We start from the raw sequence: 15,792 nt of genomic DNA, 5'->3' as shown, positions 1-15,792 counted from the left end.
GGTGTTAAAACGGGTCAAACATCAGCATTTAGAGTCACAGAATCACTTGGGCTGGGAAAGACTTCTGGGATGGTGGAGTCCAACCTTTGACTGATCATCACTTTGTCTGTCAATTAATAAATTTAACATCAGCATTTAGAATCACAGAATCACTTGGGTTGGGAAAGACTTCTGGGATGATCGAGTCCAACCTTTGATTGATCATCACTTTGTCAATTAATAAATTTAACATCAGCATTTAGAGTCACAGAATCACTTGGGTTGGGAAAGACTTCTGGGATGGTTGAGTCCAACCTTTGATTGACCATCACTTGATCAATTAAATCATGGCACTGAGTGCCACATCCAGTCACTCCTTGGACACCCCCGGGGATGGGGACTCTGCATTGGGCAGCTCCAATGTTTAATGTTTCTCCCTGATCCAATGTTTAACACCACTTTCCATGAAGAAATTCCCACTGATATCCAGCCTGAACCTCCCCTGGTGCAGCTTGAGGATGACTCCCCACTCCCTGCCGTGAAGATCCCGACCCTCCCTTTACAGACTTTATTATGGATATTACAGCCATTATTATAGCCATTATTATAGCCATTACTGCCGTGCGAATGGGCCTGCCCTTCTCACAGCCGCTTTTATCGCTGTACACCCAACGGGGCCAGCTGCGGTCGCACCCCAACGACACCTAACCCCCTCCAGCCGAGCTCAACGGCCCCGGGGCGGCGGGAGCAGCGCCGTGGCCGCCGATCCCGGTGTGTACGGGACATCCCCACACGGGAATGCCGCACCGGCAAGGATGCGGCCCGCACGGGCAGGGCGCTCCCCTCAGCGAGCGGGGAACGGCAGCGGGCGCTGGGAGGGAAGGAGCGAAAGCAACAAGGGGAGGGAAAAGAGAGAAAAGAGCAAAGGGAGGGAAAAGAAGGAGGGGAGGGAAGGGGCGGGCAGGACGCCACGGGGATGGGCTCCGCCCGTGCGCGCACTCGCGCCGCTCTTTTGGCTCTCGGGCCGCGCCGTAGCGCTCCCGGGAGAGAGCGGCATTGTGCGGCCTCCGGCCCGCTCCGCGCAGGCGCCGGGCCCCATTCCCCGCCTGGCGGACCCGGACCCGCCGCCGCTGCCGCCGCCGCGTCCCCCCTCCCCTCCCGCGGCCGCGCTCCTCCCTCGCCGCGGAGGAGGCGGCGGCCGCCCCCCCTTTTTCCCCGTCCCCATCCCCCGGTAAGTCACCGAAAGAACCAGAGGGGCGAGGCGGCGGCGGCGGCTCCTCTCCTTTCCTCTCCCCGTCTGCTCCTCCTCGTCTCCCGCACCGCCCGGGGCTCTCCTCCTGCTCCGCCGTTGCCCGCGCGCGCCGCCGCCGCCGCCTCCCCTCAGGCAGCGCGCGCCGAGCCCGCCCGCTCCCCCCCCCTCACCCACCCCGGGCCCCTCCGCGCGCGTCCTGCCCACCCCCCCCCACCTTCCCCTCACCCCCTCCCCACATTTTCGGGGTCCCCCCCCGCCATTCCCGAGCATTCCAGAGCGAGGGAAGGGCCGCTCGGGGCCGGGGGGGCTCGGGGAGGTGATATCGGTACCGCGGGAGGGGATGCGCCCCCCCGGGCATGGAGCCCAGGCGGGCCCGGCAGCGATGCTGCTGCGGTGGTTTGGGTTTGGCAGCTGCCGAGTTGCGAGATGAGTTCCAGATGAAAAGGAACGGGGATGTGCGTTGGGAAAGTTTAATTTGCTCTCGTGGCCCTCAGATTGGCCCGGGAGTGTCCCTGAGTGGGGATGGTCAGGATGCAGGGCTGTGCCATGTGCTCTGGGATGAGCCTGCTGTGCTCCCTTCCAGCCTGGCTCATTCTGGGATCTCCCCACAGCCAGCACAGCCGGCAGGCAACTGGTTATCTGGGCAAGGAGATGCTTGGAATGCCGGGGGATCTTGGGAGCGAACGCTCCCGTTCCCCAGTGTGCTGCCAGCAGCAAAAGGAGCTGCGAGGTGGCAAATGCACTTAGCAGGCAAATCCTGACAGTGTGAGCCGGGGGTGATTGTGTTCCCGAGCTGAAATGTGGCTGAGCTGCAGTGGAGCAGCTCAGTTCCCTCTGCAGCATCGGCCCCGATTACGGAATCCTGGCACTGCACTCCATCAGGTCTTGTTACAGAAAGCGACTCTGGAGAGGCTGATCCAAGGCTGCTGCCAGTCAGGGGGAGTCTCGGCTGGAGAATGGGGTGGTTTGGTGCTCAGACCTTTCAGCAGGGAAATATGACACCAAAATATTGAAAGGAATCTAGTCATGTCTTCCAAATACCAGTTATTATTTGTGTTCATCATCATCTCATATTCCCTAATAAATTAAAATAGCAAGGCCTTGCCTGTTCCTTCCATCTTCCATACAAACTACTGGATTTACCCTGTGCTAAGTACTTGTTACAAGTGCTTTGGGGTCTGTGATATGAAAACCCTGCCACACCTCAAAGCTGTTGAGCTGTACTTGTGTTTGGAAAAGCTTTTCCAAGGAGTGATCAAAGGCTGTGGCTTGAGTTCTTGGTCTTGCACATAAGTAGGTCTGAAGGCCTAAAATCCTGCTGTGTTGCTCAACACAAATAATAGATAATAAATAGGGGTTTTCATGCTGGTTTCTGGCAACCTGCACTTTGACCAATCTCACTCTTGTGCATGCTGAGAATCTTTTTGACAGCTAATGAGAATATTTTGTTTTTCTTCCAGGTTTTCCTTTCAGCGTGGTTCTCCTCTCAGTGGCAGGAGCTGCCTTTTGAAGCAGCACATTCATTCTCCCCTTCAAGCACCCATAAGTCTCATTTGCCAGCTCCAGAACCATGGCAACAGAAGAAAAGAAGCCAGATGCAGAATCCACCAAAACACAATCTACTCCTTCCTCCTCCACCAATCAGAGCAAGGTGTGTGTGAGGTCCCAAAAAATATCCCTGTAAAAAACACCTGGAATTACCTGAACACTCAGCAGCCAGACCAGAATCAGGGATTTGAATTCATCTATAAATTAAGATCTTTTCCATGTGGCTGCTTCTGCTGTTGTCTCGTGCTGAGGATTTTATGGGGAAAGTGGATGGAGTGCAGCTCTGCTGTAGTGCTGTGATCTTTTATAGGTTTTGGGGAAATTCTCACTAGTGAAATGCTTCTTGTCATTTTGATCATGACAAAGGCTGTTTGTTTGTATCCTTGGAATGCCTGGACATGCTGGAGAATTGGTGAATCTCTAGTTGTGCAGTGGGGAAACAGTTATTCAGGTTCTTTGAAGCCTGGAGATGCTCAAGGGAGGTGTTATTGTCTAACCATGAAGGTAAAAGTGGGATTTTAGGGGTTTTCAAAAGGTAAAAGTGGGATTTTAGGGGCAGGGAGGAATTGGCCTGTGGTTTAATTCATGATCAGGGTGAAGATGCAAACACTTGAAAGCACTGCACAGCTCAATATCCAGAGTGTCACTTGGAAAACCAGGCACTTTGTGGTTGGGCTGTTGGATCATTCTCACTTGTTTGTTACTGGTTTGGAAGGAATTTACCTCAGGGGTGATTTGGTGTTGTGCTTGGAGCAGTGAGGCCCCAGACTGAAAGGGTGTTTGGTTTTTTCTGAATTTGGAGGGGAATGGGAATGTAAGTGTGATTTAATGTTGGAATCTATTCTGGTGAGCATCCTCATGATCCATTCCCCTGTGCTGATCAGAGCTGGCCACTGAGATGCTGAATTTGGGATTTAACTCATTCATGGGTATTTCTCTTCCAGCCTGCCCCAGTAAAGCCAAACTATGCTCTCAAGTTCACGTTAGCAGGACACACAAAGGCAGTGTCATCAGTCAAGTTCAGTCCTAATGGAGAGTGGCTTGCCAGCTCCTGTAAGTACTGCTTGCTTTTGTCTCATTTCAAACACAGATGTGGGCCTTGAAGAAGGGCTTGTCTGCAGCCTCCATCAGGGATGCCATGCCATGATGTGGTTTTTCTTAAAAGACTGATCCCAAAGCTGTTGCTCTTTGAGATAATTTGCTTCAAGTTCTGTTACTTTGAGCACTGGGTCCTTGCATTGCCAGGAGAGCCCTCACCTGTTCAGCTTCCCTGACTGAGCAAATGGGCAAAAACCAGCACTGTACAGAGGAAACCCTTGTGCTTTTCTGTAGCACTAAAGTGAACATTTAAATTAAACTTTGTGCACAATATCTGCAGGCAGAACTTTCCTGTGGGAAATAAGGAAAGTGCTGCAGAGTTGGGTGTTCTGTCCTGTGTGCCTGTGGTGCTTGGCAGTCAGAGCTTTGCCCCAGTGAAGTGCAGAAGGTTGTTACAAATAGTATTTCACTACTTGCTCTCTTAAGTGATAGAAAAGTCTCCTTTCTGTCAGCTTTGGTATTTCCTGAGGGTTTCTTTGGTGTTCAGCACTGCTTGACAGCTTTGCCCTGAAAATGTGCTTCTGTGACTGTCAGTGATGCAGAGAGAATCCATGTGTAAGGAAAGGCCAGTTGGAAATGTTGAATATGACAGTGAGGGTCACTGCAACATCTTCCAGACATGGGAATGGCTTGGGGCTTTGCTTAACTTCAAACAACCTCAATAAAACCAGTGCACTGTGCCATATAAATCATTCTTAGTGTCCCCATCAGAGTCTCCCTCCCCTTTTCCCCTTTCCCCTGAAAATGTTTTCCAAACTCTCTATCTGGCAAATAGCAACTTTTTTTCTCTGGCTTGCTTTGCAAGTTACCATGGATAATATGTCTGGGTTTCTGCAGGCATCCATTCAGTCCAGCTTGTGGTGTAATTATTGTTCTTTTTGGGGCAAAAGCCTTTCAAGCATTCCCCTGAACCAGCACTGCTTTTACCACTGGCAATCTAAAACAAAAGTAGAAACCCAAGTTGTCAGGAGAGAAACTAAAGCTGCTGGAGTGTCTCTGCATTCCAGGCAGCTTATGTAAGCTCAGCTGCTGCAGAGGGCTCTGTAGGAAGCTGTTCTTCACCAACCCAAAATCACCTTCTGCCCTGAGGTCTGCCTGGGGAGGGAGAGCTGCCCAGAGACAGAATTAACTGATTTCCTTTCACCTGGGAGGGACAGCTCTGCTAATGCTCTTAATTAACCTCTGAACTGGCACATTCTTTTCCAGCTGCTGACAAACTCATTAAAATCTGGGGAGCATATGATGGCAAGTTTGAAAAAACAATATCTGGTCATAAGCTGGTGAGTATCAGGTGATTACTGTGGGAATTTACCTGGGAAGAACTTTGCTTTCTTTTCCTCATTCAGAAATTTCCATTCTTGGTTAGTTCTACCTGTAACTAAGAATTTCCATTCTTGCTTAGTTTTGCCTATGTAGAAGGTTTGTTCCTCAGTTGTTTTTTGTTTATATAGTTCTGGAATTGCTGGATTAATATTGAGACAGGCTGGGAATATGGGTGCAGTGCAGGCTGCATTGCCAGTGCCCAGCCAGCTTCTTGTGTCCCTGAATTGCAGGAGAAGCCACCTCAGACACAGGGCAGAGTGAAAATCCCTGTGAGTTCCATCTTTCCTTTGTATAAGGAACAAAACATTTGCCTTTTAAGGAGATTGAATTTTTCTTGTGGGTTTGCCTACATAAACACAACACTTACTCATTCTTAAGAAAACACAAAACTTCCAAGCTCTTTGGTTTTCTTGTTTTTTTTTTTTTTTTTAAGTTTTTACATGCTGAAGTTTCATGAGCAAAAACGAAGATTTATCAAAAGAAAAACCACTGGAATCTTTTCCAGCCTCTGGGGACTTGGACTGTAAACAGCAGCCATTTGTCATGAAGAAAAGCCATTTACTCAGATTAATTTCTGAGCATTCTATTTAGGAATTCCACCAAAGGGTTTTGGTGGCCACAGTAAGAACTCTGTGAAGGAGCTACTGATGTTCTCAGAGTATGTGGCTCAGCTTAAAATTGTGCCAGAGGAGCTCTTAACCCAGCAAAATCACAGAATTCCTGACTCTCAGTGCTGAATTTTCATTCAGGCTTCAGCTGGGAGTGATCTGCAGTCTGTGTTTTCCACTTTTCTGTGTGGCTGAACAAACAGAGCTGAGAACAGAATTGTTTTCTTTTGTTTTAGGGGATCTCTGATGTTGCTTGGTCATCAGATTCCAACCTCCTTGTCTCTGCCTCTGATGACAAAACTCTCAAAATCTGGGATGTAAGCTCGGTAAGGGCAGGAATTATTATTTATTTACCTTCATTTTTCTCCAGCATTGGCTTCTCCACTTGTGTTCCTGCTTGTAGCAAGCTGGTGGATGGGCTGTGAGCATGAATGAATTGTGCTGTGTGCTCTTGGATGCTTGTGGGTACCACGAGGAGCCTGTTATGCTCTGAGAGCACTAAACCTGATGATGGAGACAGAACCACAGCAAAAAACCTCTCAGATAAAACCTTTTTGTAACTTTTATTTCTGCTTTTTCCCCCTCCATTCCCTTGTAACAGAACTGGATGATTTGGTTGAGTTTTGATTAGAAATATGAAATGGTTTGGATCCTCCTGAGCTGCATAAAGAGTTTGCACCTCATCTGCAATCACTATGATTGTTTGATATTTTTTTCTGTGCTGTTTTGTTGCAGCTGGCCCTCTGCCCAGCTAAATCTGGGGTTAGAGATGTTTCTTTTTTGTGCTGCACAGTGATTAACCTTAATGTGCTCTCTCTGGGTGCTTTTATGGTGCTGGGTGATGCTGTGTATTTAACTCTGCTGAATTTTATTTCAGGGTAAGTGCTTAAAGACATTGAAAGGGCACAGTAACTACGTTTTCTGCTGCAATTTCAACCCTCAGTCAAACCTCATCGTTTCTGGCTCAGTGAGTGGTTTTTAATTTTTTTTTTTCCTTTGTGGGAAGCAAGTACTGCACACTCTGTCACTTGTCACTAAAGGGACAGACAGGTTCTTTAGGGATCCTTGGCAGAATGATGATGGTATTAAATCATAGTTACAATTACAGCTTTATTTTCTTAACAGATTATTGTGATTAGTGTAGCACACTAATTTATGATTAGAATGGCACAGGATTTCTGCAGGCAGGATTGATGTAGTACAATTTATAATTAGTGAATACAGGATTTCTAGTACAACTTATGGTTTCTGATCACCTGGATTCTGACTTATCTGAAGGATGATTTCTCATCACCTCTCCCTCTGCAGATTGGGTCAGATCATGGTTTGAAAACAAAATTAAATAAAAGAATATGAATCACACAGCCCATTTTAATTGTGTTTTCCCTCACAAGCACAGCTTGTGGGCAGGTGAGCTGTGCATTGCCCCTGCTGTGTTTGCTTGTGGAAAAAGCCCTTAATCCATCCTCAGTGTCCTGCATGGATGGGAGTGGGATGGGGATGTAAATGTGATTTAATGCTGGGATCTGTTGTGGTGAACATCCACAGGGTCCATTCCCTGTGGGGACATGGGCACAGGGAATTCAGGGAGGTGTTCCTGGGCTTTGTGGCCCAGCTGGGCTGGGGTTGATGCTGTTCCTGAGTGCCTCAGTCAGGTGTTGACTGAACCCCCTGGTGCCTCTCTTGCCTCTGCAGTTCGATGAAAGCGTGAGGATATGGGATGTGAAAACAGGGAAGTGCCTCAAGACGTTGCCTGCTCACTCTGACCCAGTTTCAGCTGTAAGTCCCTCCTGATCAGTGAAAATCACAAAAATGCTTGTTTGGTTAGCAGAGCTCCTGTGCTGCCCTGTGGAGGGTGAGTTTGTGCCCTCACACAGCACCCAGGCTGGGCTGTGGTTGTTGCTCAGTGGGAATGAAATGAGTGCTGTTTTCTCTAAGATCAGTGTGGATTTTTACAGTCCTGGCTGTAAATGTGGATAGTGCAGACATGTGCCAGGCATGCCTGGGTGTCATTCTGGGACACTGATTTGTGGCATTTGATGCTCAGAGAACAATCTGTATTGCTCTTGCTTTTGTGTTGTTCCAAGCCATTACTGAAGTTATTCCACACAACGCTCCTGTTTTAAATCTCATGAATTTCCTAGGAGAAATGAGCTTGGAATACAGCAAGATCTATTGGAATTAAGGAAAACCAGAAGGTGTTCAACTCTTAATGCCTTTGAAATGAAAAACACTGAAAAAAATCTGAGCCTCAGATGTGTTGCACTGTGGCTGTTCTAACATGGTCATTCTGCAATGTGTAAAAGATATTTCACACTTACAAATGTCTTTTAACAGTAATAATTCTAAAAAATCATTCTTTAGATATAAATAGCAGAAAATTCACCTTAAGTGGCTACATAAGAGGTTCTACTCCATGCCCTTAAAATAATCAGGTTCTACCTGCATGTTTTATTCTGCTGATGTATTCCGTGTCAGAAATTGAAAATAATTTAAACATTTGATCTTTATGAACATAAAGTTCTTAGTTTTAAAAAGTTAATAGTTATTAATAAAAGTTATTAGTTTTAATAATTCAGTATTAATAATTAGTTTTAGTTATTATTTTATTATTCAGTATTAATAATTAGTTATTAGTTTTAATAAATCAGTATTAATAATATTCCAGGTGCATTTTAATCGTGATGGATCCCTGATAGTGTCAAGTAGCTATGATGGACTCTGGTAAGTTGTCTGCATCACTCTTTGAACCTTTTGCATTTTAAAAATACTTTAAAAACCAAAACCTTGTATTTGTGATGTAGAAATTGTAATAAAAGACTTCAAGCCCAATAATAATTATTTTTTGTGTGTTTTTACCAGTCGTATCTGGGATACAGCATCAGGCCAGTGCTTGAAAACACTGATTGGTAAGTAGAAATATTTCTTGTCTGGGCTGTATTTTTCACACAGATTTTCTGTGTTTTAGTGAAATATTAAAAACAAATGAATGTCAAAAGAAGCCCTCTGTCAGTGAGACAACACAGCTGTGCACTTTGTAACCCTGCTTTTCATTTTGCTGTAGATGATGATAACCCTCCTGTGTCTTTTGTGAAATTCTCACCAAATGGCAAATACATATTAGCTGCAACTTTGGACAAGTAAGTATTAAAAAAAGGAGAATAACACACAGATTTGAAATTTGGAGTATCAAATTGTGCTTTAATTTGCTTTTTGGCTGCTATAGTAATGATAATACATGAATTAATATATAATGTTTTCTGTGGAGGAGAATATGAATGACAAGGCAGTAAAATTGATATTTTGGGGTTAACTAACCCTGCATTCCAAAGCCAGGCTAAAATGATCCATGAAAACTTTTAACTCTGGAATGGAGAAACATTTTCCAGCTGCTAGGAACTTTTCAGATTTAAAAAAAAAACCCCAAGAACTAAAATCTTTGTTTTTGTTTTCCAGCACTCTTAAACTTTGGGACTACAGCAAAGGAAAGGTAATTCTTTCTATTTAGGTAGACTTAACTAAGCTTTTAGGAAAATTGGATTTTACATGTGATTTTTAAACAGTACCTCTTTAGCAGAGCCTGTTGCAACAGGACAAGGGGTGATGGTGTTGAACTAAAAGAGGATTCAGGTTAGGAAGTTTCCTGTGAGGGTGAAAAGGCCCTGGCAGCTGAGGCTGCCCCTGGATCCCTGGAAATGTCCAAGGCCAGGCTGGAGGGGCTTGGAGCACCCTGGGATAATGGAAGGTGTCCCTGCCCATGTCAGACCTTTAAAGATCCCTTCAAACTCAAACTATTCTGTGATTCTGACTAAAAATGTCTTTGAAAAGAAAAAAAAAATGAAAATCCTTGCCTTCTGCATAGCCCTGAGACGTTAAGCACAGCAATATTTCTGCATTTTTCTCTTCATCAGCAATAAACTGCCTTTGATCTCTTTCACTGTTGTAATGGGACAAATTTAGGGCTTGTTTTGGGTTTTAGAGCTGCACTCTGCATCCTCCAGATCTCCCTTTTTGGCAGGGTGAGGATCACAGTTTGATGTGTTCAGTCTTTTTTTCCTAGAGAGTTTGTCCTTGACTGAGAAAACTCTCCCAGCTGCATTAATGTCCTGTGGCTCTTCCCTTCCAGTGCCTGAAGACCTACACAGGACACAAAAATGAGAAGTACTGCATATTTGCCAATTTCTCTGTCACTGGTGGAAAGGTTGGTGTTGATCTCATTATTTATTGTTATCTGTGTGCAGTTTTACTGCTCCTCTCTGTAGATAAAAGAGAATTTTGGGGCTGAAAACCTCCTTTGGTGGTTCCTGTGTCTCTAGGTGGGCTCACTGTCAGATTTTCTGACTTTTCCTCCTTTTCCCTTTCACATGAGGACAATGAAATGTTTACTAGAGAAATAGCACTTGGATATGGATCAGAAAGATTGAGATAACTTTGTTTTCTCTCTGCCTTCCCAGTGGATTGTGTCTGGTTCAGAAGACAACCTGGTTTATATCTGGAACCTTCAGACAAAAGAGATTGTACAGAAACTACAAGGACACACAGGTGAGGGAGAGGATTCTGCTTTTATTGATAAAATATCCCTCATACCATCAATGCTGAGCATTTTCTATCTTATCTCAACTTTTACTCTCAGACCCATAAATTCTTGACTGCCTGAAGCTTAATTGAACCCTGGGAGTTTTGCTCCTTTTTATGGGCATTGAAAATGTTTTATTCTTCACCTGTGGAGAACTTGGACATCAGCTTGCAAAGATTTGCTTGAGCACAGAACTGGTCAAGATATTGAAATGTCTCATAAATTAATGACTGTGAATGGTCTGGTTTGGGGCTGGATCCCAGTGGATTTTGGGGCTGGATCCCAGTGGATTTTTGGGCTGGATCCCAGTGATTTTTTTGGGCTGGATCCCAGTGATTTTTTGGGGCTGGATCCCAGTGGATTTTTGGGCTGGATCCCAGTGGATTTTTGGGGCTGGATCTCAGTGGATTTTTGGGGCTGGATCCCAGTGGATTTTTGGGGCTGGATCCCAGTGGATTTTTGGGGCTGGATCCCAGTGGATTTTTGGGCTGGATCTCAGTGATTTTTTGGGCTGGATCCCAGTGGATTTTGGGGCTGGATCCCAGTGGATTTTTGGGGCTGGATCCCAGTGGATTTTTGGGCTGGATCCCAGTCTTTTTGGGGCTGGATCCCACTGAATTCAGGCTGTATCCCAGTTATTTTTGGGCAGGATCCCAGTGATTTGCACTGTAAGGAAAGCAGTGGCAGCAGATTTTAATTTTCAGGCTCTCGAGATGAAATATTACCTAAGGATTGCCTGGGATATTGGAAATACCCTCCATGACAAAAAAACTGAGCTGGGTTTTGATTCAGCTGTGTCTGACATGATCTGGTAGAAGTAAGAACTGGAATCTGGAGAGTTCTCACCTTTTGAAACCTGTCAGACACTTTCCTACTGCCCTCAATCCTTTCCTGCTTGTATTTCCTTTCACAGAGGAGCAAAAGTTGTAAGATATTTACAAATTACACACTTAATTCTGCTACAAGGAAATAACTTAGCTTCATAAAACACAGTTGCTAATTTTCAGAAATGCCTGTTATGAACCAGATTGAAATAATTCCATTTTTTTGATCTTTTCTTTTTTGCTCAGATGTTGTCATCTCCACAGCTTGTCACCCAACAGAAAACATCATCGCATCAGCGGCGCTAGAAAACGACAAAACAATTAAACTGTGGAAGAGTGACTGTTAAACGTTCCAGGATTGCTTTAGAGACTGTCAGGAAAAAAAAATAAAATTCAAGATGTTTTTAAAAAAATGATTAAAAAATAAAAACACCCATAAATCCAGTTTAGCAGGAAACCTGAAGAATATTTGCTAAAGTGGTTTCTGTTTAGTTTTGGCCTAAAGAAAACATCTTAGCTCTGCTAGAGCTGGGCAACGTGGTGGAAAAAAAAAAAAAAAAGAAACAAAAAAAGATGCAGTGTCTCCTTTTCTTGCCTGATGTTTTGGCAGACAAATGGATGATTCTGGTGTGGAGTCAGAAGTGTTGGACACCCCAAAGATACTGTATTTTCTGATGGCATTGCTTCTGGGCACTGTTGCTGCTTAAAGAAGAGCTGCCAGTCTACTTTGTACCAGTAAGTTAAGTCACAGGCCTAGAGATGTGTGGAATTTTTTTTTTTAATATGTCTACTTTTTTTTTTTTTAATTTTTTAAATTTTTTTTTTTTTTCCAGAACGTAGTTTCTAGTCTCTTGGGAAATTTTCTGTATTGTTTTAAATAGGAGTACTGCATTTTTTAAGGGTGCTTCATTTTAAAACACTCAGCTCAAACTTTGTGACCAAATAAAACCATGCAGTTCCAGATTTCCCTTTTCCTGCCCCTGACTTGACTCCTGTGGTGGAATCTCTTACCTTCTGTATAGTTGCTTACCTCTTGTTATGTGTGTTTAATAGATGCTGTTCTAGAGCAAAGTTACAGTTCTTCTGTTAACCATTAAAATGAATCCTGCTTGTAGTTGTTCTCAGCATATTTTAATTTTTTTTTTTTTAATTTTATTTTGCCTCTTCTGGTTCTAAAGCCAACTCACAGAACACTGTAAAGTTATTTCAATGTAAAAAGAAACAAACCCAGACTTTTTGTATCTTGGCAATCCATGGTATGAAGCTGTATTGCAAATGGCATGACTCTGTATCTATCTCAGCATTTGGTATTTCTTTCCCTTTTTGTCATATCCATGTGGTATTTACACATCCAGAAAAATACCATGTGCCATAATAAAAAGGTGGGATTTTATGTGTATGTTTGTGGTGAAGAGTGTGCTCATGTGAAGTGTCTGTGCCCATGGGAGCTTCTCTTAAAATCCATTTTAAAGGGGAGATGTTTTCTATAGAAACTCCAGTGAGGGAGGATGAGGAGCAGCAGCGTGGAGAGAAAAAGAGGAACAAACACAAATCCAAATTGATTTAATGGAGGGAAAAGGATTGAGCTGCAGAGACAACATTGCTGCAACCCCTCACAGAGAGCTTGAGCCAAAGGAAAGGATTCCTATTTCCCTCTCTGTCGGGTTATCTCGGCTGTTTGAGGGGCCTGGAAAGGCCCGAAGTGGCCTTGGGGCAGCCCGCGTATCGAAGGACGAGAAGAGGCTTCAGTTCTTCTTTCGGTTTTTATGTTTATTAATTGTTTATCTAAAAGATTTTCTTTCAGCCCGACAGAGCTCTGCTCAGCAGCCAGCCATGAGCACACTGTGCTGCCCTCCGGACAGCCACGTATCTTTATACCCATTGTTACGTGTACAATATTTATCATTTTTCCCCAATACCATTTATTCTCATTGCTGGGTGCACTCTCAGTAATAACCAATCCAAAGGTGCCACCATGGCCAGAGAAGATGGAGGAGAAGAGGAAGAAGAAGGACAGGACACGCCCCAATTCCTCCATCTTACTCCTCTAAACCCCCCTGTACATAAATCCTAAACGATGTTTCTCACCCTCTAATTAACTGATCCCTTCACCATTCACCCTGGTGAAGCCCTCATCCTTGTCGTCTCCTGTGTAGGATCAAAGTCCAGCCACCAGACACTTCTGGCAACATTCCAGGACTCCCGAGCCCCCCAAGGTGGTCTCGGTGGCTCAGCACCTCAGGACTGAGATCCTGAGATCCGACACCTCTCCTTGCAGGGATCCAGGATTTACCTTGTGCTGGATAAGAAATGCAGGGATCCACAAGTTTTACTGCACCCAAAGGGTTCTGCTGCACAGGGATGTTTTGCTCCTGGTGAAGCAAAATCTCATTTTTTTTTTCTGTATTTACCTCATGTGCTCGGTAATAACAAAAAAATCAATTACAGCCCAGACCTCTGGGGTGCTGCTCTGAGGCTGCCTTGCTTTGAAACCCTTGGAGAGAAAGAGCTGCCAGACATGAGGCACAGGTTTTCTTTGTAGAATATAAAAATAGAGTTCATGTTGAGCTGCTAAAATGGCTGTTAATAATATCCCTGCCTTTGGAGGGTTTGCATTACCCCCAGGAAGGGACGCTGTGTCTAGACTTGGTGTCACTGCTAAAATGATCAACTCAGGATTTTTTTCAGCCTTATTCTTGAGGGCCAATGCAACTCTTCAATGCAAGATGTGGCTGTGCTGCTTTGCAGCATGGAGGGGGTGTAATTTCACTCCAGCAAAGCATTTTAATGTTGATTCAGAAATATTCCCTGGCATGGTGCTTCTGCTGTCCCTGTGTGTGAGAGGCTTTGCTTGCCCAGCTGTGCTGCCACACAGAGCTGAGGAGCACAGAGATGAATTTTCTGCTGCAATCTCATGAACAGGGCTAGAAAAGCCCCTAATGTAAAGGATCTGCTGTAAAGCTGCTCTTCATAAAGGTTGTGTTTAAATCCTTAATATCCCACCTGGGATTAATGCTGGGGCCCGTTGGCATGAGCTCTGCTTACCTCTAATTCTGTGCAGCCTGGCATGGCTGGGGTGGTTGGAGGGCCAGGATTAGCTCGGGCACAGCTCTGGAAATGAGGATTCTGTGCTGGCTGGAGCAGGGGAGGTGTAATTTTATTTTATGAGAGCGGCTGGGCTGTGTTACATCATGCTGAGGGATGGTGAATTACTGCTGTGAGCTCATCTCTGCTGCACCGCCGACTTTTGAAGGAAAAGGCGAGCCGGGGGACTAAAAGAGAGCCGGCCGTGCTTTGTTTAGGGTATCCCGGAAAGAAAACAAGGGGGGAAAAAAGAAAAAAAACATGGTTAGATGCCACGAAGTAGGTGGCAGTGCCTTAACCGTATGTGTGTTGTATAGGCCACTGGGGCCTCTTCCATCCTTATCAAGGGGAGTGCTAACCTTCTCTCCTTTCATACAACACGGCAGAAATTCCCCACCACACACTATATAAATCTCCAGTAAACTGCATCTATGCAGAACAGAGCGAGCCAACTTTACTACTCTTTTTCCCCTCAATTCGAGATCTCCTTCCAATTCCCATAAAAAGCCTTTTACTCGATGCCCCAAATTTGCCCTAAAATTTATAAAAATATCTGTTAAATCGCTAAAACGCGCACTTTCCGCTACCCTCTTAATATATTCATCATATTCAGCCAATCAGCGCGCAGAAGGCGGAGCTTCCTCCCCTGCCCCGTGACGCGTGGGGCGTGGTTTCGCTCTGGCCTCGCTGATGGAGGCGGGCGCTCCCGGAGGTCGCCGGTTCGAGTCCCGCCCCCGGCGGGCGGTGCCGCGGGGATGAGCTCAGCGCGGGATTGCGTTTTCCCGCGTAACCTGCGCAGGGTTTGAGCTTTCCCGCTGGATATCCCGCGGGTTTGGGCTTTCTCACCGGGTATCCCTCGGGTTTCAGCTTTCCTGCTGGATAGTCCTCGGGTTTGGGCTTTCCCGGTGGATCCCTCGGGTTTGAGCATCTCCCGCAGCCGGAGCAGCGGTGCCGGAGGGAGCCCATTCCCATTCCCGAGGCGTTCCCGCTGCCCCGGAGCTCGTAAATCGCTCCGAGTTCCGCCAGCGCTACTGACGAGTCACAAGTTCCACATATGAGAGCAGTGGAAAAGGTTGTGTGGGTTTTTTTCCCTTTTCTTAAGGCTTTTCTCTTGGGTATCCCAATGGAATCAAACCAGACGAACATTTCTCTAAGTGAGCACTGCAATACCTCAAACCAGGATGGCTCCCCCCGCATTCCGCCGCAGGTGCCACCGATGCCGCCTCCATCCCCCGACCCCCGCGACCCTCCCGGACCTTCCCGCTGTGTTCCCGGTGGGAAGGAGCAGCGGAGGAGCCGCTTTCCGGATGAGGCTGCGGATCCAGGTGCAGCGCCCAGGGGTTTGCCCAGCCCCGCCAGCTGTGCACAGCTGCTGCATCACAGACTCACAGAACGGCCCGGGGTGGAAGGGACCTCACAGCTCACCCCGTTCCCACCCCTGACAAGGGCAGGGACACCTTCCATGCTCCCAGGTTGCTCCAAGCCTGGCTTTGGACACTC

The 15,792-nt window shown here is 45.9% G+C and overlaps 1 protein-coding gene and 1 non-coding gene across 2 annotated transcripts; one reads left to right on the top strand and one right to left on the bottom strand.

Moving 5' to 3' along the window:
• The first annotated feature begins 1,079 nt into the window (after positions 1 to 1,079).
• Positions 1,080 to 12,607, top strand: WDR5 (WD repeat domain 5). Its single transcript, XM_064727409.1, has 14 exons — positions 1,080 to 1,210; positions 2,692 to 2,882; positions 3,724 to 3,832; positions 5,084 to 5,157; positions 6,045 to 6,134; positions 6,686 to 6,775; positions 7,504 to 7,587; positions 8,477 to 8,532; positions 8,671 to 8,717; positions 8,873 to 8,948; positions 9,265 to 9,298; positions 9,935 to 10,009; positions 10,263 to 10,350; positions 11,455 to 12,607. The coding sequence occupies exons 2-14, from the start codon at positions 2,802 to 2,804 to the stop codon at positions 11,553 to 11,555; spliced, it is 1,005 nt and encodes a 334-aa protein (XP_064583479.1). The 5' UTR covers positions 1,080 to 1,210; positions 2,692 to 2,801; the 3' UTR covers positions 11,556 to 12,607.
• A 1,938-nt stretch (positions 12,608 to 14,545) lies between these two features.
• On the bottom strand, positions 14,546 to 14,673 carry LOC135455182 (U6atac minor spliceosomal RNA). Its single transcript, XR_010442277.1, has one exon. It is a non-coding gene; the product is annotated as a U6atac minor spliceosomal RNA (small nuclear RNA).
• Positions 14,674 to 15,792: the final 1,119 nt, after the last annotated feature.

The sequence above is a fragment of the Zonotrichia leucophrys genome, chromosome 17, assembly GCF_028769735.1.
Source record: "Zonotrichia leucophrys gambelii isolate GWCS_2022_RI chromosome 17, RI_Zleu_2.0, whole genome shotgun sequence".
Classification (NCBI taxonomy): domain Eukaryota; kingdom Metazoa; phylum Chordata; class Aves; order Passeriformes; family Passerellidae; genus Zonotrichia; species Zonotrichia leucophrys.
The sequence above is the reverse complement of the archived record's forward strand: the minus strand, read 5'-3'. Positions and strand labels throughout refer to the sequence as shown.